Here is a 19,722-nt window from a genome sequence, read left to right as displayed (position 1 = left end):
AAATATTAGTTTAATAATTTATTTAATGAGTCTGTTTTATATTAATTTTTTATTTTATGAACATAGAAGAAAAAATATTATACTGTGTTTTTTTTATAACTGAATTTTACTTGTAGTTTCATTATATGTCTTGAGTTTCTCACAAATTGTTCTCACCTATCTTCTTTTGTTTCCGAAGAGAAAAAGATATATATTTTTGCTCTCATCTTTCAACGGTTTTCTTCCATTCTTGAAGAAATAAAGAAGAAGATAATTCTCTCTTGTCTCACTTGATAGTAAAATATTAGTTTAATCAACTTTTTGTATATTAATTTTTTATTTTATGAAAATAGAAAAAAATATTGTACTTTGTGTTTTTTATAACTATATTTTAAGTGTGGTTTGATTATTATTAAATTTTCTTTTGACAATTTATTATATATGTGTGATTTCTTTTTTAGTTATTGTTATACTAAATTATGCATTTAATTTTATTTTATTAGTGACAATAATTAAATATATATTTTTAATGTATTATTTTGGCTTCTCCACAATTCTCGTGAAGATCCGTCGCCGGTAGAAACGTGCTTATATAATAGCGTACATCTAAGCGACGCAATTCTGTTGGTGTTGGCGTCTCGCGTTTTGCAGCTTCTCCGTTTTCAAAAGCACTTAACCTGTACGTCCCTCTAATCCCGTTTTCTTCAGATCCTCATTTTCTCGTAGCCCTAATCGCGTGTTGTAGCCATATTTGCAATAAAGCCCTTGTCTGATGCCAACAAAGTCGTTTGAAGCTCTAAAATCTACATTGAAGCTCTCAATCGAGGTAACCTTTCATGTTGGGTTATTTTATTCCTCTGCTTTAAGAATCATTTTGTTCCAAGTCTGAGATTGTGCAATTTTACTATAGCATTGTGGGGGAGTTCATTTGCACCTCAAAATTTTTGTTTCTCTGAATTGTGAGCTTTGTAATCTTGTATCTGCACAATCTTGAAGTTGAATGACCCTGAACCACATTAAACTACTGTAGAACATTTTATTTTTTGAAAATTAATTCAAGTGAGTCAAAATACTACATTGAATAAAAAAAATAAAGTTAATCACTATATAAAAGAAAAGACTTATGAACCAGTTGACTTATATAAGAGAACAGACTTATGAACCCCTTGTCACTAGAATCACGATCTCTCAATGATAACCTCTGTATGAATAATAATAAACCCATCAATTTTATGAATGAATGTGAACTGATTAGATGAGATGAATTTCATATTTTTCCCTGAAGTTTTTAAAATGTCTCAAAGTTTAAGACGTTTTAAACCCCTTGATTGGTTTCTAACCCATTCAAAAGCAGGATTGAACCCTTGAATATGTTTTTATTCTATTTACTCTGTTCCAAACCAGCTTTTACCCTGTCATCTAGTTTTTAAAGTTTGCATAGTAAAGAGGTTGCAATTAATCTATACCTTTTCTCCAATTCTGGAAGTATATACTAGACCTGCTTTTCACTTGAACATTGCCTATTCAAAATGTGGACAAAACTATTTCATTATTTATTTTATGAAATTGTCGTTAAAACTACTTTCTTTAGTTGAGAAGCCTGCTTTTTAAAGTACGTTGCTTAATTGAAACATCGTTGTTTAAAACTACATAATGTGTTACTTGCTTAATTCCTGAAGTAGCTAACTAAATTATTTTCTTATAGTTCAGTTTAAAATCTGAACTTGAAATTAAATAATATCAATTGTTTAAGCTAGTTTAGTTTAATATGTTAAATTCAGTTAATTTTAAAATTTGTATGGGCACTGCGGAATTTTATGGTCTCTATTTGCATGGTTGGCACTGTTATCACTAGTCTAATTTCCATTTGAGATTATTCTAGAGAGATAGAACATGTAATTAGATCAAGTATCTCTCTTAAAAGAAGAATCGTCACCAATCCTGAATGTTTGTATCTCTAAAAATAATCCAAACATTCACTAATTAAAAAGTGTGTCTTAATTTTTGAACCATAATATTAATTATCATGATCTTCACATGAATAAACCAAATTTAGGACATTTTTACATATTGGTTGTTCACCTGTAAAACTAAAGTGACTTTACATTTTCAACATTCTTTTAAAAGCAAACTACTTTTTTCTGTCAAAATGGACATTGGTCGGGGACTCACTCTCTTCTAAGATTTTGGAGCAGCCCGTGAATTAAGTGACGAAGGCTGAGGTTGAGCAGTAAAATAATACAATCAATATTAAGTAAACAATAAAATGTCATGAAGAAAAAAATATTAAGTAAACTTATGTTTATGTAAGATGAGGAATGGAAACTGCATTTTCTAATCTTGGATTGATGAACTTGACCAAATGCAACTACTTTTGATAAGAAAATATTAGGAGCAGATAATTTGAACAGAGGCTATTAGCAACTCAACATTTTTCTTGGTTTGGTTTGTCATTTGTATTCTTTACCTTCTGATTATCTGAATAGTTGCTGAGGTGGACAACTTGTTGACTGGTTCTTGTTTGTGTAATTTTAGATCATACTGCTCTGGGAAAGTAGTGTCTTGTTACTATAAATATATACTGTCTGATAGGGGAATTTAGAGAGAGACGCCATGGTTTCTTCCTACGGGCAACCACGTTTTTCTTTTGGATTGATTTCTGATGTTCAATATGCGGATATTTCTGATGGTCGCTCATTCCTTGGTGTTCCACGGTATTATAGGCACAGTATTCTTGTGTTGCAGAGAGCAGTTAAAGAATGGAACACTCATCAGAAGCATATGTTTGTGATCAATTTTGGAGATATTGTTGATGGGTTTTGTCCCAAAGATCAATCTCTTGATAGTGTACAAAATGTTGTGGACGAATTTGAGAAGTTCAAGGGGGGACCTGTGTATCATATGATTGGAAATCACTGCCTATACAATCTCCCTCGCAGCAAGTTGCTTCCATTATTGAAGATCCAAAGTCTTGATGGCCGTGCATACTATGATTTCTCACCGGTGCCTGAATATAGATTCGTAGTTCTGGATGCCTATGACATCAGTGCCATTGGTTGGCCGCAAGATCATCCAAAAACATTGGAGGCCATGAAAATCCTAAGGGAGAAGAATCCAAATGAAGACAAGAACAGTCCAGATAATTTGGAGGGGCCTGAAAGAAGGTTTGTCATGTTTAATGGAGGTCTTGGAAAGGAACAGATGGAATGGCTAGATGGTGTTCTCCTGGATGCAACAAAATTGAAACAGAAAGTGATTGTCTGTTGCCATTTGCCTCTAGATCCTGGTGCGGCAAGTAAAGCGACACTGCTGTGGAATTATGATGAAGTAATGAATTTGATACACAGATACAATTGCGTTAAGGCCTGTCTTGCAGGGCACGATCATAAAGGGGGATACTCCATTGATTCTCATGGGATACACCATAGAGTTTTTGAAGCTGCTTTGGAATGTCCTCCTGGTACCAATGCATTTGGATACATTGATGTCTACGACGACAGGATATCACTCGTCGGAACTGACAGAATGGAAAGTACAGACATGCATTTTAGCCCCCCATATTAATTTGTATGACATGATGTGTTTCTGTTCATAAATAATGCCTATTATTTATTAATAATTGATAAAGTACCTATGATCTTGTTCTATTCCAGCTTATAGGGAAGTTAGTATTTAAGGTTGGAAATAAAAGTATACTTTTACATTTTGGACAACAACTTAAGAGGCAAGAAGATCAAATGACCCATTAGAGGTGTCAATTTGAACAAAGACCCATGGGCCAGTCTTGTTCCACTCTTCATTAAGTTCCCTCTTAAGAGGCACCAAATGAGAGAAAAGAAAGCCCCAACCCTAAAGGTCCTTCTCAAATGGGTTAGGGTCAGGGCTAAGGTGTGTTTGGTCACACTAAAATATTTTAATTAACTCTTACAAACAAAAGATAGAATTGAGCTATCTCAGGCCAACCTGGGTCGAAAGTCGAGATGGGTTGGCCTAGGCTGAAGATTTACACATGCTGGTGCAGATCGACAGTCAAGATAGGTCAGAATGGGCTAATGATTGAGACATGATGGGTCAGATCGAAGTTTGAGACGAGTCGACTTAGGCCAAAGGCACAGACAGGTAGACTTTGGTTGATGGTCAAGACGACCCAAGACAATGGCTAAGACAACCCCAAGAAGTTCTTTTAACATTGAAAATAATGACAAAATAGGGACTAAACATATATGCACTTGAACCTTTGTACTCCTAGACAAAGACAAAAGAAAACAAAAACTAAAAAGCAATTTATATATTTGGATTGAATCCTTATTTCATTACCCAACTCCTACTGTTATGCATAAAAAAGAAGAACCTATTAAAGCTTTAAAACTCCAAACATGTTGAATACAGGTCAAACACATCAATAAAGTAGTATTCATTCAAACATCAATTCATAAATCAGCATAAAAAGTCTCACAAACAGTGTATAACTTATCCTCTCGTGTTTCAGGCTAGTGTTTATCTCTTAGAAAAGCACATAATGAAACTAGGTCTAGCATTGGATTGAAAAGCCTCTACCACACACAACTCATCATCAATAAAACTAAATATCAATAGGACCTATTTTCATCTTGTAATATGGCCAAGATAAAGGGTAAAATATGGAAAAGGATTCAAGACTAAGCACTAAAGTGGAGAAATCTGGAATGCGCTTGAAACGTCAGATAAACTTAACAAAATTTGGTTAAAAGGACTAAATTCACACATTTTTAAAGGTGAAGAACTAAATTGGTTGAAAGTTTTGAAGAGAAACTAATTCCAAATTTCACTGAAACTTGAGGGACAAAAACATATTTAACCCATATATATATATATATATATATATATATATATATATATATATATATATATATATATATATATATATATATATATATATATATATATATATATATATATATATATATATATATATATAATACTACCTAATAAAATATGAATATTTTAGTATATTAAACAAGGACGTATAGGGACCGAGACAAGACAAATATGTACATATCTATCCCTATCCCATACCCAATTGAAAAAATTAGATATTACCCATACACATATCGAATTACTGTGAGGATTCCCTATCAAAATGGGGACGAATACGGACAATACCTATGGGGAGGATCAATTTATAGGCTCAAGATCAATTTAAGATTAGAAGCTTTTTGGTTTCTTTTGTTCTTTAATCGTGCTTAATTTGTTTACATTTTCTACAACCTCTTTAATATTCTTAATATTCTTCAATGTTAAGTTTTTGCAATTTTATATTCTTGCAATTTTACATTTTTTGCAACATTTAATTTTCTTTGCACTTCTATTTTCTCAACACTTTCGATTTCATCTTCAATTTGTTCCTTTTATAGTTTTTCGAAAACTTATATCCCTAAATTAATTTAAAAAGGAACAATACTAAAGGCTGAATACACTTGAATATGAGTCTTCTAAGAACGACCTAGGTTATGCTCTATATTACAAATTTTAGGGAAACTTAGTTTTATTTGAAATCATTTATAACGGTGGTTATCACTCCTAGTCACTCGTGACAGATTCTGGTCAAGTATTATTTTCACAAGGCACTTTTGGCTCAACTAAGTATTTTTTTTACAAGTCAGTCTTGGCTCAAGACAAATACAATGTATTTGTGATCAAAATATCACAACTTGTGCTCACTAAAGTGGACAATGTCTTTTGACGTATATAAGATTAGATTGCCTCTACCAGTTTGTTATAATGAACACAAATAATGTTCTTTACAGAACTTTTTAAGGCAAGGACAAATTTCAGCTGAGCTTTGGCACTTGTAAGAAATGGCTCTTCTTCTTCTTCTTTTTCTTTTTCTTCTTTTCCATCCTGTTTTTAACTCAAATGAATGTTTTCCTCTTGTTGTTGTTGTCGTCTCTCAACCTTGTACATTGATAAACATTGACTATGCTACGTGCAAAATTAGTTTTCTTTTTCTTTTTTACATAACTTCTTTGATAGCTAACAATACTTGTCTCTCTAGGTTGTTGTGGTGGTGGATGTTTTTTGAGGCTTGTTTACGTATAATGTGAATTTATGAAAAATAAATTAGGTAGCTTTTAATTTCTTTTATACAACACATAATTTAATTTTAGTAAATGGTTAGATATAAAATTAAATATAATAGAATAAAAAAACTTATTAAGATATATTTTTTTTTATTTTCTCTCCATTGTGTCTTGAGTTACTTACAATTTATGTTCATTTCCTACCCTCTCAAATGTTCTTTTTTCTTTTCATGAAAAAATGAAAGTTAAACACAATCATTATTTCTACTATCATTACTAACATGTTTTGTTTCATTCTTAAAGAAAAAAATATAACTCTTTTTTATCCTATTTGATAGTGAAATATTAGTTTTACAATACAATATTATTTTTATCTCGTGAGCCTTTCGTATAAGAATTTTTTTATTAACACGTGAGAAAAAGTTAATTGTTACATGTTTTTTCATAACTTGTTTTTATTGTGGCTTGATTACCATAAATTTCTTTTTTTATAACTACGTCCTTCGATATTTAATTAAAGTTTGATCATTTATTTTTTAATCTTGATTTTTTTTTTTCTTAATTACGCATATTGATGAGGAATAAATTAGATTCATTTTTTAAAAGTGATATAAGGGAAACTACATGTGAAGATGAAAATAACACAAATTAAACTTCACCTATTTTGAAATATGATACTTATTATTCAATTTTTCAATTAAAGGAGCCCTTTGTTAAGATTTAAAGAATTATAGGAAAGGAGTTTCATAATAATTATTTGGAATGTGATCCAAGAAAATGTCCTCAAATATAGGAGTATCCAATTAGATGGAGCTTTTGTTTGTCATGCTATCTATTTTATTCAAAGCTAGTTGATTGTCCTAGGACATGTGTTTACTAAATAAGAGTTTAGATAATGGAAAAAGGTTAATGTAGGGAAAAATTTGCATTTCTTAGCCACATTGGAGATAGTCCTTACTAACCACATAACAATGCAATGAAAGATTGTGTAGACTTGTTGAATCAATCTATAGACATTAATAACATTATAAATGTTCAAACTTTAAAATAAGTTTGCAAGAATTGTTTACGGCTAAAAAATGTTATTGATACAATTCGTTGGCTAGCATTTCAAGATTAGAGACCACGAGGAAGGACCAAAGTTAAGTAATAAAGGTAACTTTCTTGAGATGATTAAACTTCTAGCATTCTATAATAATAAAGTGGCACAAGTTGTGTTAGAGAATGCTCCATATAATGCAAAATATATTTCTCATCATATTCAAAAAGAAATCTTAGATATTTTTTCTAGAAAAGTAAAAAGTTATACAAGGGAAGAAATTGGATATTCTAAATTTTGCACAGTTGTTGATGAAGCACGTGATGAATCTAGGAAATAGCAAAAGAACAATTTTTGACATTGTGCGTGTTAAGGATACGATAATTGTCACTCTAAGAAAAGTAATCAAGTGTAATCATCTCTAGTATGATGGTGTTAATAATATGAGGGGAGAATGTAATAGATTGCAAACATTATTTCTTAATGATAATCCTTATGCTTATTATGTGCATTGTTTTACTCAGATTACAAGTTGTTTTCGTTGCTGCTTCAAGAGAGGTTATTCCAATTTATCCATTTTTTGAATTTTGGCTTTTATTGTACATGTTGTTTGTTTTTCTAGTAAACGTTGTGATGAGCTACAAGTTGTTGAATTAGATGAAATAAATCAAATAAATGGGTGAACTTGAAAATGGTAAAGGAAAAAAAGCCAAATTAGAACTTTAAAATGAACTGGTGATACTCATTGGAGCTCAAATTTTCATTTCATTTGTAGTATGATGAAGCTATATAATGCATCTTGTCTAGTTGTTGAAAAAATAATTGTTATGGATCAACTTTTTGTCTAACGGGTGATGCTAATGTTGCATTCAATTTGTCTTATTTGAACACTTTATGTTTCTACAACTATATCAGAAACATATTTTTCTACAATGAAGATTACCAAATCAAGCTTGTGAAATAAATAGAAGATGAATTTCTTGAAGGCAATACGGTTGTCTACATTGAAAAGAAGTAACTAAAAATTTTAGTTTTGATTTAATTATTGGTGAGCTTAAGAATTTGAAGGAATGAAGAGTAATCCTTTAGGCATTTGTGATTTCTTTTATAATTATACTAAATTATGTACTCATTTTTGTTGTATTAGTGGCAATGATTAAATATATAAATCTTGAGTATATTAATTTGGCTTCCCCAAAATTATTGGTTAAGATCCACCACAACTAAGTTGCATAGCTTTTTACATCAAAAAGTGATAAAAATGCACACCATATTGGGCAAATAACTGGGTAAAAATTGACAAATACTTTTGTCAATAAAATTTTGTGGACATTCCTTCTTTGGCTTGAAATAAAACTTGAATTTGGCATGAATCTTGATAGAGGTCGTACCCCACCAAATTAAAACACTTAAAATGTAGTATGTGGCAGTTGAACCAAGTCGTCTCCCAACGACCATTGTTCTTGTTCAAAGCTTCAATTTTCAGATTCAAACACAGGGGGGGTTAGCAGATTCAGAACACAACAATAAAACGTAATTGCAATTTTTTTATTAAATAGCCTCAAAGATAGCAGTGGTTCCTTGCTTCGAATGAAATTTCACCCATCACAGATTGCAAACTAAATTGGTTTCGTTGTTAGCTCATCAATTCGCTGTTGAACAACTAAGTGGATGTTAACCACGAATTCAACATGCAATTAAGCAATGCAAGCGTTCATGAATTTTGTCAAAGTTCATTAAGCATGAAAATCAACTAAATACGAGTTTCCCACTCTAAAAATTAAGCAAATTCAGATTGGATTCTTCAATTAAAATGCACACACAAATCCACAACAGAGAAACAACAAAACCCACCGAACAAAACATTAATCTCAAAGTTTCATTTCATTCTTTGCAAGGAATCAATGCATTCGAAAATTAGTTGCCCATAGAATTCGAGTTAGGGTTCAACAGAAATTCAAATTCAACCATTCAAATGAGTTCAAATTGGTGCTGAAAGCTTAAAATGGTGCAGCAAACGAAAATGAGCAAGGAATAACAGAGGAACAACGAAAGCAACCACCAAAACCTTAAATGCTTCAATGTAAATGTTACCCAAGGTGCAGAAAACGTGAATACAAGCAATAGGTGTTGTCCAAGACTCAAAATGTCAAAAACGAATGGAAAACGTGAAAAATCAGCTTGTGCCTCCATGGGTCACCTTCCAAAGCTTGAAAAACCTAAAAATGGAGGTTGGAGAGAATGGAGAGAAGAGAGTGCAGTTGTTCCCTTGCATGAAGACCTAATTTTCGTGGTCACATGAAATCTGCCACTCATATTTACAAAATTGCCATTATGGGCTGTAGAATTACAAAAATGTCACTACTAGGCCTCAAATGTGGCCTAGTCACTTAGACGACGTGGAAATGATGTGGCAATGATCTTAAACTAAATATTAATGTCCTAGCTCCAAAATTGTTTCACCCAAATACCTAAAAATAATTAAAAATAAATTAGGCCAAATACTGTGAAATTAACCCAAATTCGGAATAGTGGCCCAATAAAGCCCAATAGATGAAAACACACTAAAGATGAGCAATTAAGCACCGAACAACTGTCAAATGGGTACACAAAGGCTAGTGGAATGAAGGAAAATAATGACTCATCAAATCTCTTGATAATAGATGGTAAAGATATTCTCTACATCACTAACTTAAGCTTTAAGAATATTTTGTATGTTTATGTTAGCTTAAAGCCTTTGATTATACTTATGTTAGCTTAAACCCTAAAAGAAGAGAAATGTGAAAACTTTAGGAGGCTAAGAGTGCAAGGGTTGTCAAATGCCATCTTTTCTGCTAAGTAAAGTTGGAAACGATGTCCCAGTGGTTGATAGCTTGAATTGGGTGTCACGCACAATGGTCATTGGTAGTGCTCTTGGTCGGAGGAGATGAAAGCACTAGTGCTTCGCCTGATGTAGGTAGAATTAAGAATAAAACTATTCGAAGAACTACAAAACTATAGGGATTCCAATGAATGAATAGAATTCGTGGGATGTATTGAATTGAGAAAGAATTACAATATCATTATTCAAAAAAATTGACGTGCCTCCACTTTGTTTAAAGTTAGCTTATTTATAGAAATATAGAAATACAATGCCATAAATAAAAATTCTAATGGAATAATCAAAATTAATTCTAATTATCAATGAGAATTAAATTGATTGGTTGTGATGCCACTACCTTATTAATATGTAGTTTCCTTATTAATCTTCTTGTATCAATTCCCTAGCCTTAAAAAAATCCTTGTCCTCAAGGATTAAAACTTGGATACATTTTCTTCTGATCATGGAAGAACTTCCACCTGGCATCTTCTTGTAATTGATGTTTCCACTTGACTAACACCTTGGTGACATCTTTTTTGTCTCGCTTGACAGTTGTTTTATCTAAGTTGTGATACATGAAAGACATCATGAATTTTAAACCCTTGTGGCAGTTGTAACTTATAAGCTACCACTCTAATCTTATCGATGATAAAAAATGACTTAAAGTACTTTGGTGCTAACTTGATATTAGCCCGAAATGCTACTGAAATATGTTTGTTGGGGTGGAGTTTAACATACATAAGAGTACCAACCTCATAGGATCTATCACTTCAGCTTTTATCCACCAATTGCTTCATATGTTCTTGGGCCCTCTTCAAGTGAAATTTGACTAACTTTAACGCCTATTCTCGTTTTTGCAAACTTCTATCAATTACCTCTACCTTTGACTCGCGAGGTAAATAAGGAAGGTAAATTGGGGGAAGCTAACCAAACATCACCTCATAAGGACTACACTATATAGATGTAAGGTAGTTAGTATTGTACCATTATTCTACTAGAGAAAGCCATTTAGACCTCTAATGGGGAGTATCACAACACATGCATCGCAAAAGGGTCTCCAAGCATCTATGCACTATCTCGGTTTGACCATCTATTCGTGGATGATAGGCTGTTGAGAGTTGCAACTGAAACCCTTAAAAGGCCATCAAATCCTTCGAGAATTGATTGATAAAGATAGGATCTCTGTCACCTGTAATAGAATATGGAAAACCATGTAACTTGAACACATTGTCCAATTGAGTAACTTCAGTAGCACTATAGGGGTATGATAAAACCATGAAGTGGACAACCTTACTTAATTTGTCAACAACCATGTACATGATCTCTTTGCCCTTGGAATTTGGAAATCCTTCAACAAAATCCATGGTGATATGTTGTCATATCCTTTCTGGAATTGGTAAGGGTTGTAGCAACCCTGAATAGGCAGATATGTCATATTTGCATTTTTGGCAAACCTCACATTTCATTACAAATATGCACACGTCCTTGGTCATGCCTCTCCAATAGACAACTAATTTCAACCTTTTTAATGTAGCTTCCCGACCCTAATGGCCACCAGTATGACCAACATGTATCCACTGCAACAAATCAGCCCTGAGAGTCACATTTTTTCCCATAACCAGGCGTCCCTTCCTCTTGAGTTCACCATGACGCCAAGTATAATGTTTATGCAACGAAGCATACATTTGCAAGTCTTATATGAACCTTTTTAGGTCCAGATCAGTCTGCAAAGAATTAATGATTTTGTTTAACATGGTGCTTTCAGGTGAGAGTTGTGATTGCCTGATAGTCTAGTACTTATTGCCTAGATAAAGCATCAGTTGTTAAATTTTCCCTTCCTTAAACTCAATTGTGAAATAAAATTCCATCAATTTGACGAAGAATTTTTGTTGTAAGGTTGTAGTCAATCGTTGGTTAGGAACATATTGTAGGCTTTTATGGTATGTTCTGATGATAAAGTAAGTATTCAACAAATAATGTCTCCATTTTTTGGACTGCAAATACTACCACTAACAGGTATTTTTCATATGTGGAAAGTGATTGTTACTGCATATTAAGAGCCCTGCTAATAAAACCAATGAGATGGTGATCCGGCATCAACATTGTACTAATGCCTGAACCGGAAGCATCTACTTCAACCACAAAGACTTTAGAGAAGTCAGGTAGTGTTAGTATTGGTGACTGCATCAAACTATCCTTAAGGGATTGGAATGCAACTTTTGCCTAGTGGAAATTATTCTTCTTTAACATGTTATTTAAAGGTCGTTCAATACCGCCATAGTCTCTCATAACCTTCTATAATGCTTAAAAGTCCTAAAAACCCTCTCAGTTCTTGATAGACTGTATTATTGCTAGATCAGTAGCTACCCCCTCTTTTGAGATGAAATGGCTTAAATACTCAACCTTTCTACACCAAAGTAACTTTTTATTTTTATTTTTTAGCATATAAGCAATTCCTTCTCATAGTCAACAAAATCCTATGCAAATGAGAGAGATGATTTTTTAAATCCTTGCTATAAATTAAAATGTCATTAAAAGACACCAAAAGAAACTTCCTCAGATATTGCTTAAAAATACCATTCATGAGGCTTTGGAAAGTGGTTGGTGTATTGGTTAAGCCGAATGGCATTACCAAGTATTCAAAGTGGCCTCATGTGTCTTAAATGTAGTCTTGTGAATATCGTTGTCCTTCATTCTCACTTAATTATAACCAGATCGTAAATCAATTATGGAGAACACCTCAGAACCATGTAATACATCCAACAAATCACCCACTAAAGAAATAGGGAATATGTCCTTGATGGTGTGTTTATTAAGATCGTGGTAGTCAACATAGAGTCTCCAAGTACTATCTTTCTTACCAACTAGGACCATATGAATTGCAAAACAGTTGCAACTTTTCTATATTATACTTGAATGAAGAGATTCATACGCCAACTTATCAATAATTTTTTGGTGTTTAGCATATCGATATGGCCTCTTATTAATAGGATTAGCCCCTACAACAAAAGGAATTTTATGATCATTACCTTTCCTCTTAGGCAGTAATGTCGTAGGTTCCTTAAAAATGTCCTCAAATTACCTAAGTAATTCCCAAATAGAGTTAGGAATAACTTGACAATTAGCATGTATGGTTAATGAATGCAGTAGGAAGGTATTATTCTTAGTACCCATGTGAAGCATGGATAAATGAACACTAAAAGCAATATTTTTCTTCTAGCAGTTTTAAGCCTTTCACTAGTTGCCTTTCTCAATATCAGTTTCTTACCATGAACATAAAACTGCATGGATAACCTATCAAAGCTCAAGATAATGTCTCCCAAAGTAACCAATCACTCAACATCGAGTACAACATCACAACATCCTAAATGTATAAGAAGCATATCAGAGGAAAACTCAGTATTGTGAAGCAACCAAGAGAATTGTTTAACAACTGAAGTAATGGTTACTATAGCTCCATCCACTACTACCATACTTAGGGTGGGGATATGTGTGATAGGATAACCCAATTTCTTAGTCACCTCCTGATGAAGGATTATGTTGTTCCTTTTTAAGATTATTGAATATGGTGAAGAGTTGTTTAAGGAAAACTCAAGGAAATCCCCAATGAACATTAAGATAGCAAGTTATCTAGATGTGAATGTTCCTTTCCAAGAGTTCAATAGGAGAAGATGATGGATTGATTCAAAACAAAAAAGAAATGGAAAGTACATAAACCATAGAAAACCACGAACAATTAAAGGAAGAAGAAAACATAAAATGAAAAGGAAAGGAATGGTTAAAATGTGAGAAACACGCCACTACAAGGCTAGGCTAGAAGCCATGGCAACCTTGAAGATGAGTGGATATGTGTCGCCACTTGCTATGCAAGATAAGGCTTAAAAGTATTCACTCCCTAGGGAGGAAACTCTCACAAATGGGTGAGACACAAGAGTGTTTTTACTTCAAAATGTTCAACCCTTTTACATATCTAGGAGCACCCCTTATATAGAAGAGTTTAGGGGCCTCTAAGCAAATAAAAGATACCTAAGGATGTCTCTAAAAAACCTAACCCTAGCTTCTAGAAACTAGGTCAAATAAGGTTACAAAAATGAAAGACAAAAGAGCCAACTATGGTGTGTGCAAGGCTAATTTCGTTCTAGCACAAAAGGAGACAAAGAATGTGTCTCATATGTCTCCAAAAAGTGGCTAAAGTGTGCTAAAAACCAAGGAGACCAAAGGTACATAGGTACACTTGCTTCATGCCTTTTACTTTATGCTTTATGTCTTTGCTTTACTCTCTCCTCCACATCATTTATGCTCCCCAATCACCAGGCGCCACCTAGCATTACTTTCTTATTCCTAATTAACCTACAAAGCAAATAAACATAGATTAGCATGTTGACTTAAGTCAAGTCAACTATAGTCAACAAGTCAAACCTAGTCAAAGGTCAACAAGTCAACTAAAGTTGATTCAACTAAGTCAACTTTGGGAATCAAAAATAACAAACAAAAATGAAAGGGATGAAGAATTAGTGAATTTCCTTTCTAAACATGCTTAGTCTTCTTAAGCATGTGCCTCCATCCTTGGTTGTGGTCAATCCTTCATCAACTACTACCACACTTAGGGTGGGGATATGTGTGATAGGATAACCCAATTTCTTAGTCACCTCCTGATGAAGATCATCCTAAGGCCTTATAGCTTGGGCCATTGGCTAGGCCCATTTCTTTTATTTTGTTATTTTTAAATAAATAATTAAATTACTTTGAATTGAACTTTTGGTCCATTATTTTAATTGTTTTTGCATTGTGTGTGTGACAAGAACCAAGGAGGCTTAACGTTTGTAGCTGCCCAGTCCAAGGCCCAAATCCTGCAGCCCAACAAATACCAAAATCATCTTCTGTTTGAATGTAAGCCTGGAACCCATTTCCAAGCCTACTCTATGGCCCATCAACCAACAACTTTCTTGCTTGCATTCTTATTGGGTTTAAAGTCCAAATTAAAGCCAGCCCACCAACGCATAAACCATTCCAACAACTTTTGAATAGTGTATGGGTTCAACACCGTATCACGTGGACCCGACTTCTAATTCAGCAACGTCTTTTGATGGGATCAATTGGAGGAAGCCCAGACCATGTGTGTGTGTGGAGGAACACATAGGGTTCCTTTCCAGTGCCTCATTTTCGTTGGGCTTTGTTAGGGTTCATTTTCTCTCCTAGAAACACGAGAGTTGCCCTTTCCCTTCACATATTCCACCATGGTCTTTACCTAGGGTTCCTTGTTTTCTCATTCACGCGTTTGTTTCCTTAGGGTTTGTAAACCACACTTCTTCTTCACACGTAGCATTGTCTAGCCAATTTATTCAATTCATTATTAGGGATTTTTTTTTACATGGTTGCCTTGTGATATATAAAAGGCAAACCAATGTTTGTAATCGACAACTTTCATTAATCTGAGTGGTTTATACCCCAATTTCAGAGCTCACCTTCCTAGTAGAGGTTCTACCTCCTAGGGTTTCCAAACCTAATGAGAAACGAGAGTTCCCTACTGGAACGAGAGAGATTCGCTTTCGAATCGTGATTTACGAGTCTTCCGTTGCATTTTTGTGGCGTTTCGCGTGGATTAATTGGTGGAACACTGATTGGAGAGGACATCCGATGAATTTTGTGACGGAGCGTCTCCATCAAGTGGTATTCAGAGCCTTCGAGCCTGGACCGCCAAGAGATGAGTGTCTTCTTCATATCTCTAATGTTTTTTCTGCATCTTTTTGATTTTGTATTGTTTTGCTTCCATTTGAGTTTGATTCTTCACGCGTATGCTCTCTATTTTCCTGATAATGCTATCGTTGACGCGATCAAATTAATACTACTAAACTATAGCAACTTCAGTATTGCTAAGATAATAGTTAAGGAAATAGAAAGGGTAAAGTTAATCCTAAGTCGTCTCCCAACGAACACATAATTGCTTTTTAACAAATTAGTTCTTATAAAAGCTATACAAAAGAGTTAGTCAAATAAAATAAAAAAATATAGGGGATTAAGATAAAGAAAGATAAATAGATTGATTCCATTTCTTTTTCAAAATAGATCCATCATCGGTTATCTAAAGATTATTGTTTAATTAATTATTTTTGTAGATTTTCAAATTAATCAATGTAAAGTCTCAATTAATTTGTTGGCATTCTCACTTTTAAACAAAGTACAGTCTTAATTAAAAGTGAGAACTTTTAGATTATCCAAAGTAAATTCAACCAAAGTACAGTCTCAATCAAATTTTGCTATGCCTAGTCATGTCTATTCTTTTATCTCCTCACCAAATAAAAAGCTTAATTAATCAAGTAAAGTCTTGATTAATTTTCGTTAGAGTAAATACCTTTAATCAAAGTAAAGTCTCAATTATTGGTAAAAACTCATTCAATCACATGAAAGTTTCTAAATAAAATCAAAGTAAAGTCTCAATTAAATTTAAAAACCCTTGGACTCATATGATCAACATACATATAGATTTAAAATCATTACTTTTTACGTGATTCAAAAATAAAAGACATAGATGAATTAAAACCTCAACAATAATAAAATGAACAAAGAAATTATTTCATTCTAACTTCATAATCCATAATGAAATTATAATGGAATCAACCGAAGAAGTTTAGCACTCCAGGGAATGCAAAATAAAAATAAAAGAAGAATAGAGAGAGAAAAAGGAAACGAAATTAGGCCCCCCTAAACTTTGAAGTCCCGAGCTTGTCTTCTTCTACTCCCTTGGTCTCTTTATATAGGACTTGGATTGGGCTTTTCGGTTGTTAAAACCTCTCAAATATCTTTTAAAATAAAGATAAATATTATTTATCTTTATAGTGATTTTAAAAATATTTGGAGAGATAATTAGTTTTAAAAATATTTAACAAATATAGTTGGTTAATAATTTATGATATAATTAAATAAATTAATTATTTAAAGATATCTGATAAATTATCACCAAATAACATTTGCATTAATTTTCTAAATAAGCCATTTTCAATCCCATAGTCCAAATTTACTGGAATATCCAAAAAGATGACTATTTGCACTTAAATTCGTCTCGTTTGATCAGTCTTTGACCAGATTTGAACATTTGACCAGAGTTTGACTAGTTGACCATTTGATTGTCCATTGACATGATGACACATGGCCTCTTCTTCTTCTCTCTCATCAATCCAATTCTCTCTCCTCCCTTAGGGTTTCAGCTTCCTCTAGGTTTGCTTCAGCCGCATGGTGGTGAATCCGCAGCGTCTCCTTCTCCAACGAAGGTGCTATTATGGTGTTGCACGTTTGCTCATGGTGGAGACGGCGCAGTGGTTGGAACATTGTCTCTGCAATGGTGGTTGAACTCGCGTCTTTGGTATGTGAAAACTGCAGGTGTTGTTGTCATCGTCAACCGCTAAACGATTGAGGCTTCAATGGTGGTTGGTCTGATGCGTTTTCCAACAAGGCAAAGATGTTGGCTGTGTGGTTTAGTGCAGTGCAGATCTATGTGAATGGTGGAACATTGAACCAGGCAGCTGACGGTGATGCTGAATTGTGGCTGCTAGTTGAACGTCGACGAACTTGGTTGCTGGTTCATTGAAGAGAAGATGGTGTGACAGAGGTTGAACCACGACGTAGCTACGTGATTTCATGTTCGTGAATGTGAGAGGAGTGCTCTAGCGTGATGGATGGTGCTGCTCCAGTCTGGCTGACGGTGATGCTGATGGAAACTAGGGTTTCTCATTTGGGAGATGGTAAAGATATAATAAGGTTGCAGCCTTCCATTGGTTCTGCTTAGTGTGATAGAAGATCATGGCACGTGTCATCATGTGGTTAGACAAATTTGAAAGTTAGGGATTGTCACATGGCATGATCTGAGTGCCTCTTAGTTTATTAGTGGAAAGAGGGGTGAAAATAGACAAAGTCAGAGGTGTAGAAGTAGGTTTTCTATAGCGCTTTTGGAAAGAGGGAAGTGTATAAGTAATGTATGGGGTACAAAAGTGATTTTTCTATAACTTCAATCAATTTATTTTCCTACCTTGAATGAGCTTAATCTTAACTTCAGTTGCATCAACAAACGTTAAAATATCCAAGAAATAATTTATGCAACTAAAAATCACTTTTAAGACATTTTTTGCGTAGCTTTGTCTAGCTAGTTTATTTTGTTCTTTGTTTGGGATTATTTTACATGGTTGCCTTGTGATCTATAAAAGGCGGACCAATGTTTGTAATTGACAGCTTTGATTAATCTGAGTGGTTTATACCCCAATTTTAGAGCTCACCTTCCTAGTACGGGTTCTACCTCCTAGGGTTTCCGAACCTAGTGAGAAACGATAATTCCCCACTAGAACGAGAGAGATTCACTTTTGAATCGTGATTTGCGAGTCTTCCACTGCATTTCAATGGTGTTCCGCGTGGATTAATCGGTGGAACACCGATTGGAGAGGACGTTAGGCAAATTCCGCGACATAGCGCCTTTATCAAATGGTATTTAGAGCTACTCATTTCCATCATCTAAAAAATTATGGGTACTTCCACCGTCGATGAGTATAGGCAAGGGTTTTTTTTCTTTAAGTAGCCCGTCACTCTCATGGTTGTATAGCTAGCTATACCCCTTTAAGCATTGACTGATATTTGAAGGTGCAATGAAACACTCTCCTCTTCTTGAGTGTCATCAATTTCATCCACCGGTTCCACCTTCGTATCATTCATGTCCACCACATGAATCTCAAGCTTCTTAGGTGTCAATGCATGTATAGGTGTGTATGGTTCATCACAAAAATAACAAAGTCCTTTAGATTTTCTCTTACTCATAAAGGTTGTGGTATTTTTTTTTTGTGGTTGTTTTTGGTTTGTGTTTAGGTGATAATGGGAATCAGGAGGTTTGTATATAGGTTTAGGTGTAGGTAAAATGGCTTTTGTAGGACTTTGTGGTTTTGGGAGTGTAAGAAAGGTTTTGGTAGGCATGTTTGTAGTAGAATTTGATTTATGCACTTTAGCCAATTAAAATTCCTTCCTTACATCTTCAGGTCGAAACATTCTAACAATCATTTGGATGTCCCATTTCAAACCTCTTAAAAAACAACTTAACAAGTGGGTCTCACTGAGGTTTAGTTTAGTAGTTATGGCATAAAGTGGGTCTGACATTGGATCATCACATATTTCCCCAAAACAATCTATTAAATTTTTTGTAAATTTAGTCCAAGTAGGAAGATTACCTCCTGGAAGATTTTGAACAAATGCGGCTTGTCATTGAAGTAGTGCTTGTAACGTCCCATTTAATAAATAACCTTAATTAAATGAGACATCACGGAGAATAATATAAAGAGCAAAGTCATGAGTATATGTGTCACTCCTTATAGTTATCCAAAAGTTACTAGTAAAGAAACCAAGGTACACCACGATGCCATAAACGGAAGAACAAGATTAAAATAGTTTACAGTTATTCAAAATACATGCTCAAAGAGCAAAGTAGTACATAGGCCACAATGCCTTAAAAGTGTACTCGGAGCAAGGGAATCCAACCCAAGAGTTAGCTATGTCGTGGAGTTTCCATTACCCTGATGACCACGAGGAGTTCCCACATTTTCACATTAATAAATTGATGATCATTGCAAAAGGAGAAAACCACACACAAAACACACGAACAAACAGAAAGGGTAAGCTAGAGTAAAAAGATTTTTATCATACAACTAAAACATGCAATTCAAAGTCAAGAATACATATTAGTCATCCAAACATGTAAAGCAGACAATGCAAGACTCTAAGACTCAAGTATCCGGATACATATAATCAATCGG

At 33.9% G+C, this 19,722-nt stretch overlaps 1 protein-coding gene across 1 annotated transcript; it reads left to right on the top strand.

The window, feature by feature from the left end:
• Positions 1-538: 538 nt before the first annotated feature.
• Positions 539-3,609, top strand: LOC114162196 (manganese-dependent ADP-ribose/CDP-alcohol diphosphatase-like). The gene is made up of 2 exons (XM_028046004.2): positions 539-805; positions 2,515-3,609. Exon 2 carries the CDS (start codon positions 2,593-2,595, stop codon positions 3,541-3,543), a length of 951 nt encoding a protein of 316 aa, XP_027901805.1. The 5' UTR covers positions 539-805; positions 2,515-2,592; the 3' UTR covers positions 3,544-3,609.
• Positions 3,610-19,722: the final 16,113 nt, after the last annotated feature.

This window comes from Vigna unguiculata, chromosome 9 (assembly GCF_037176805.1).
Source record: "Vigna unguiculata cultivar grain cowpea cultivar isolate G323 ecotype 2 chromosome 9, ASM3717680v1, whole genome shotgun sequence".
NCBI lineage: Eukaryota > Viridiplantae > Streptophyta > Magnoliopsida > Fabales > Fabaceae > Vigna > Vigna unguiculata.
Note: the sequence above shows the minus strand (reverse complement) of the source record. Positions and strands in the feature narration are given on the sequence as shown.

Bases quoted from the DNA above. Each gene is read 5' to 3' on its own strand.
- LOC114162196 (XM_028046004.2), top strand. From the start codon at position 2,593: ATGGTTTCTTCCTACGGGCAACCACGTTTTTCTTTTGGATTGATTTCT.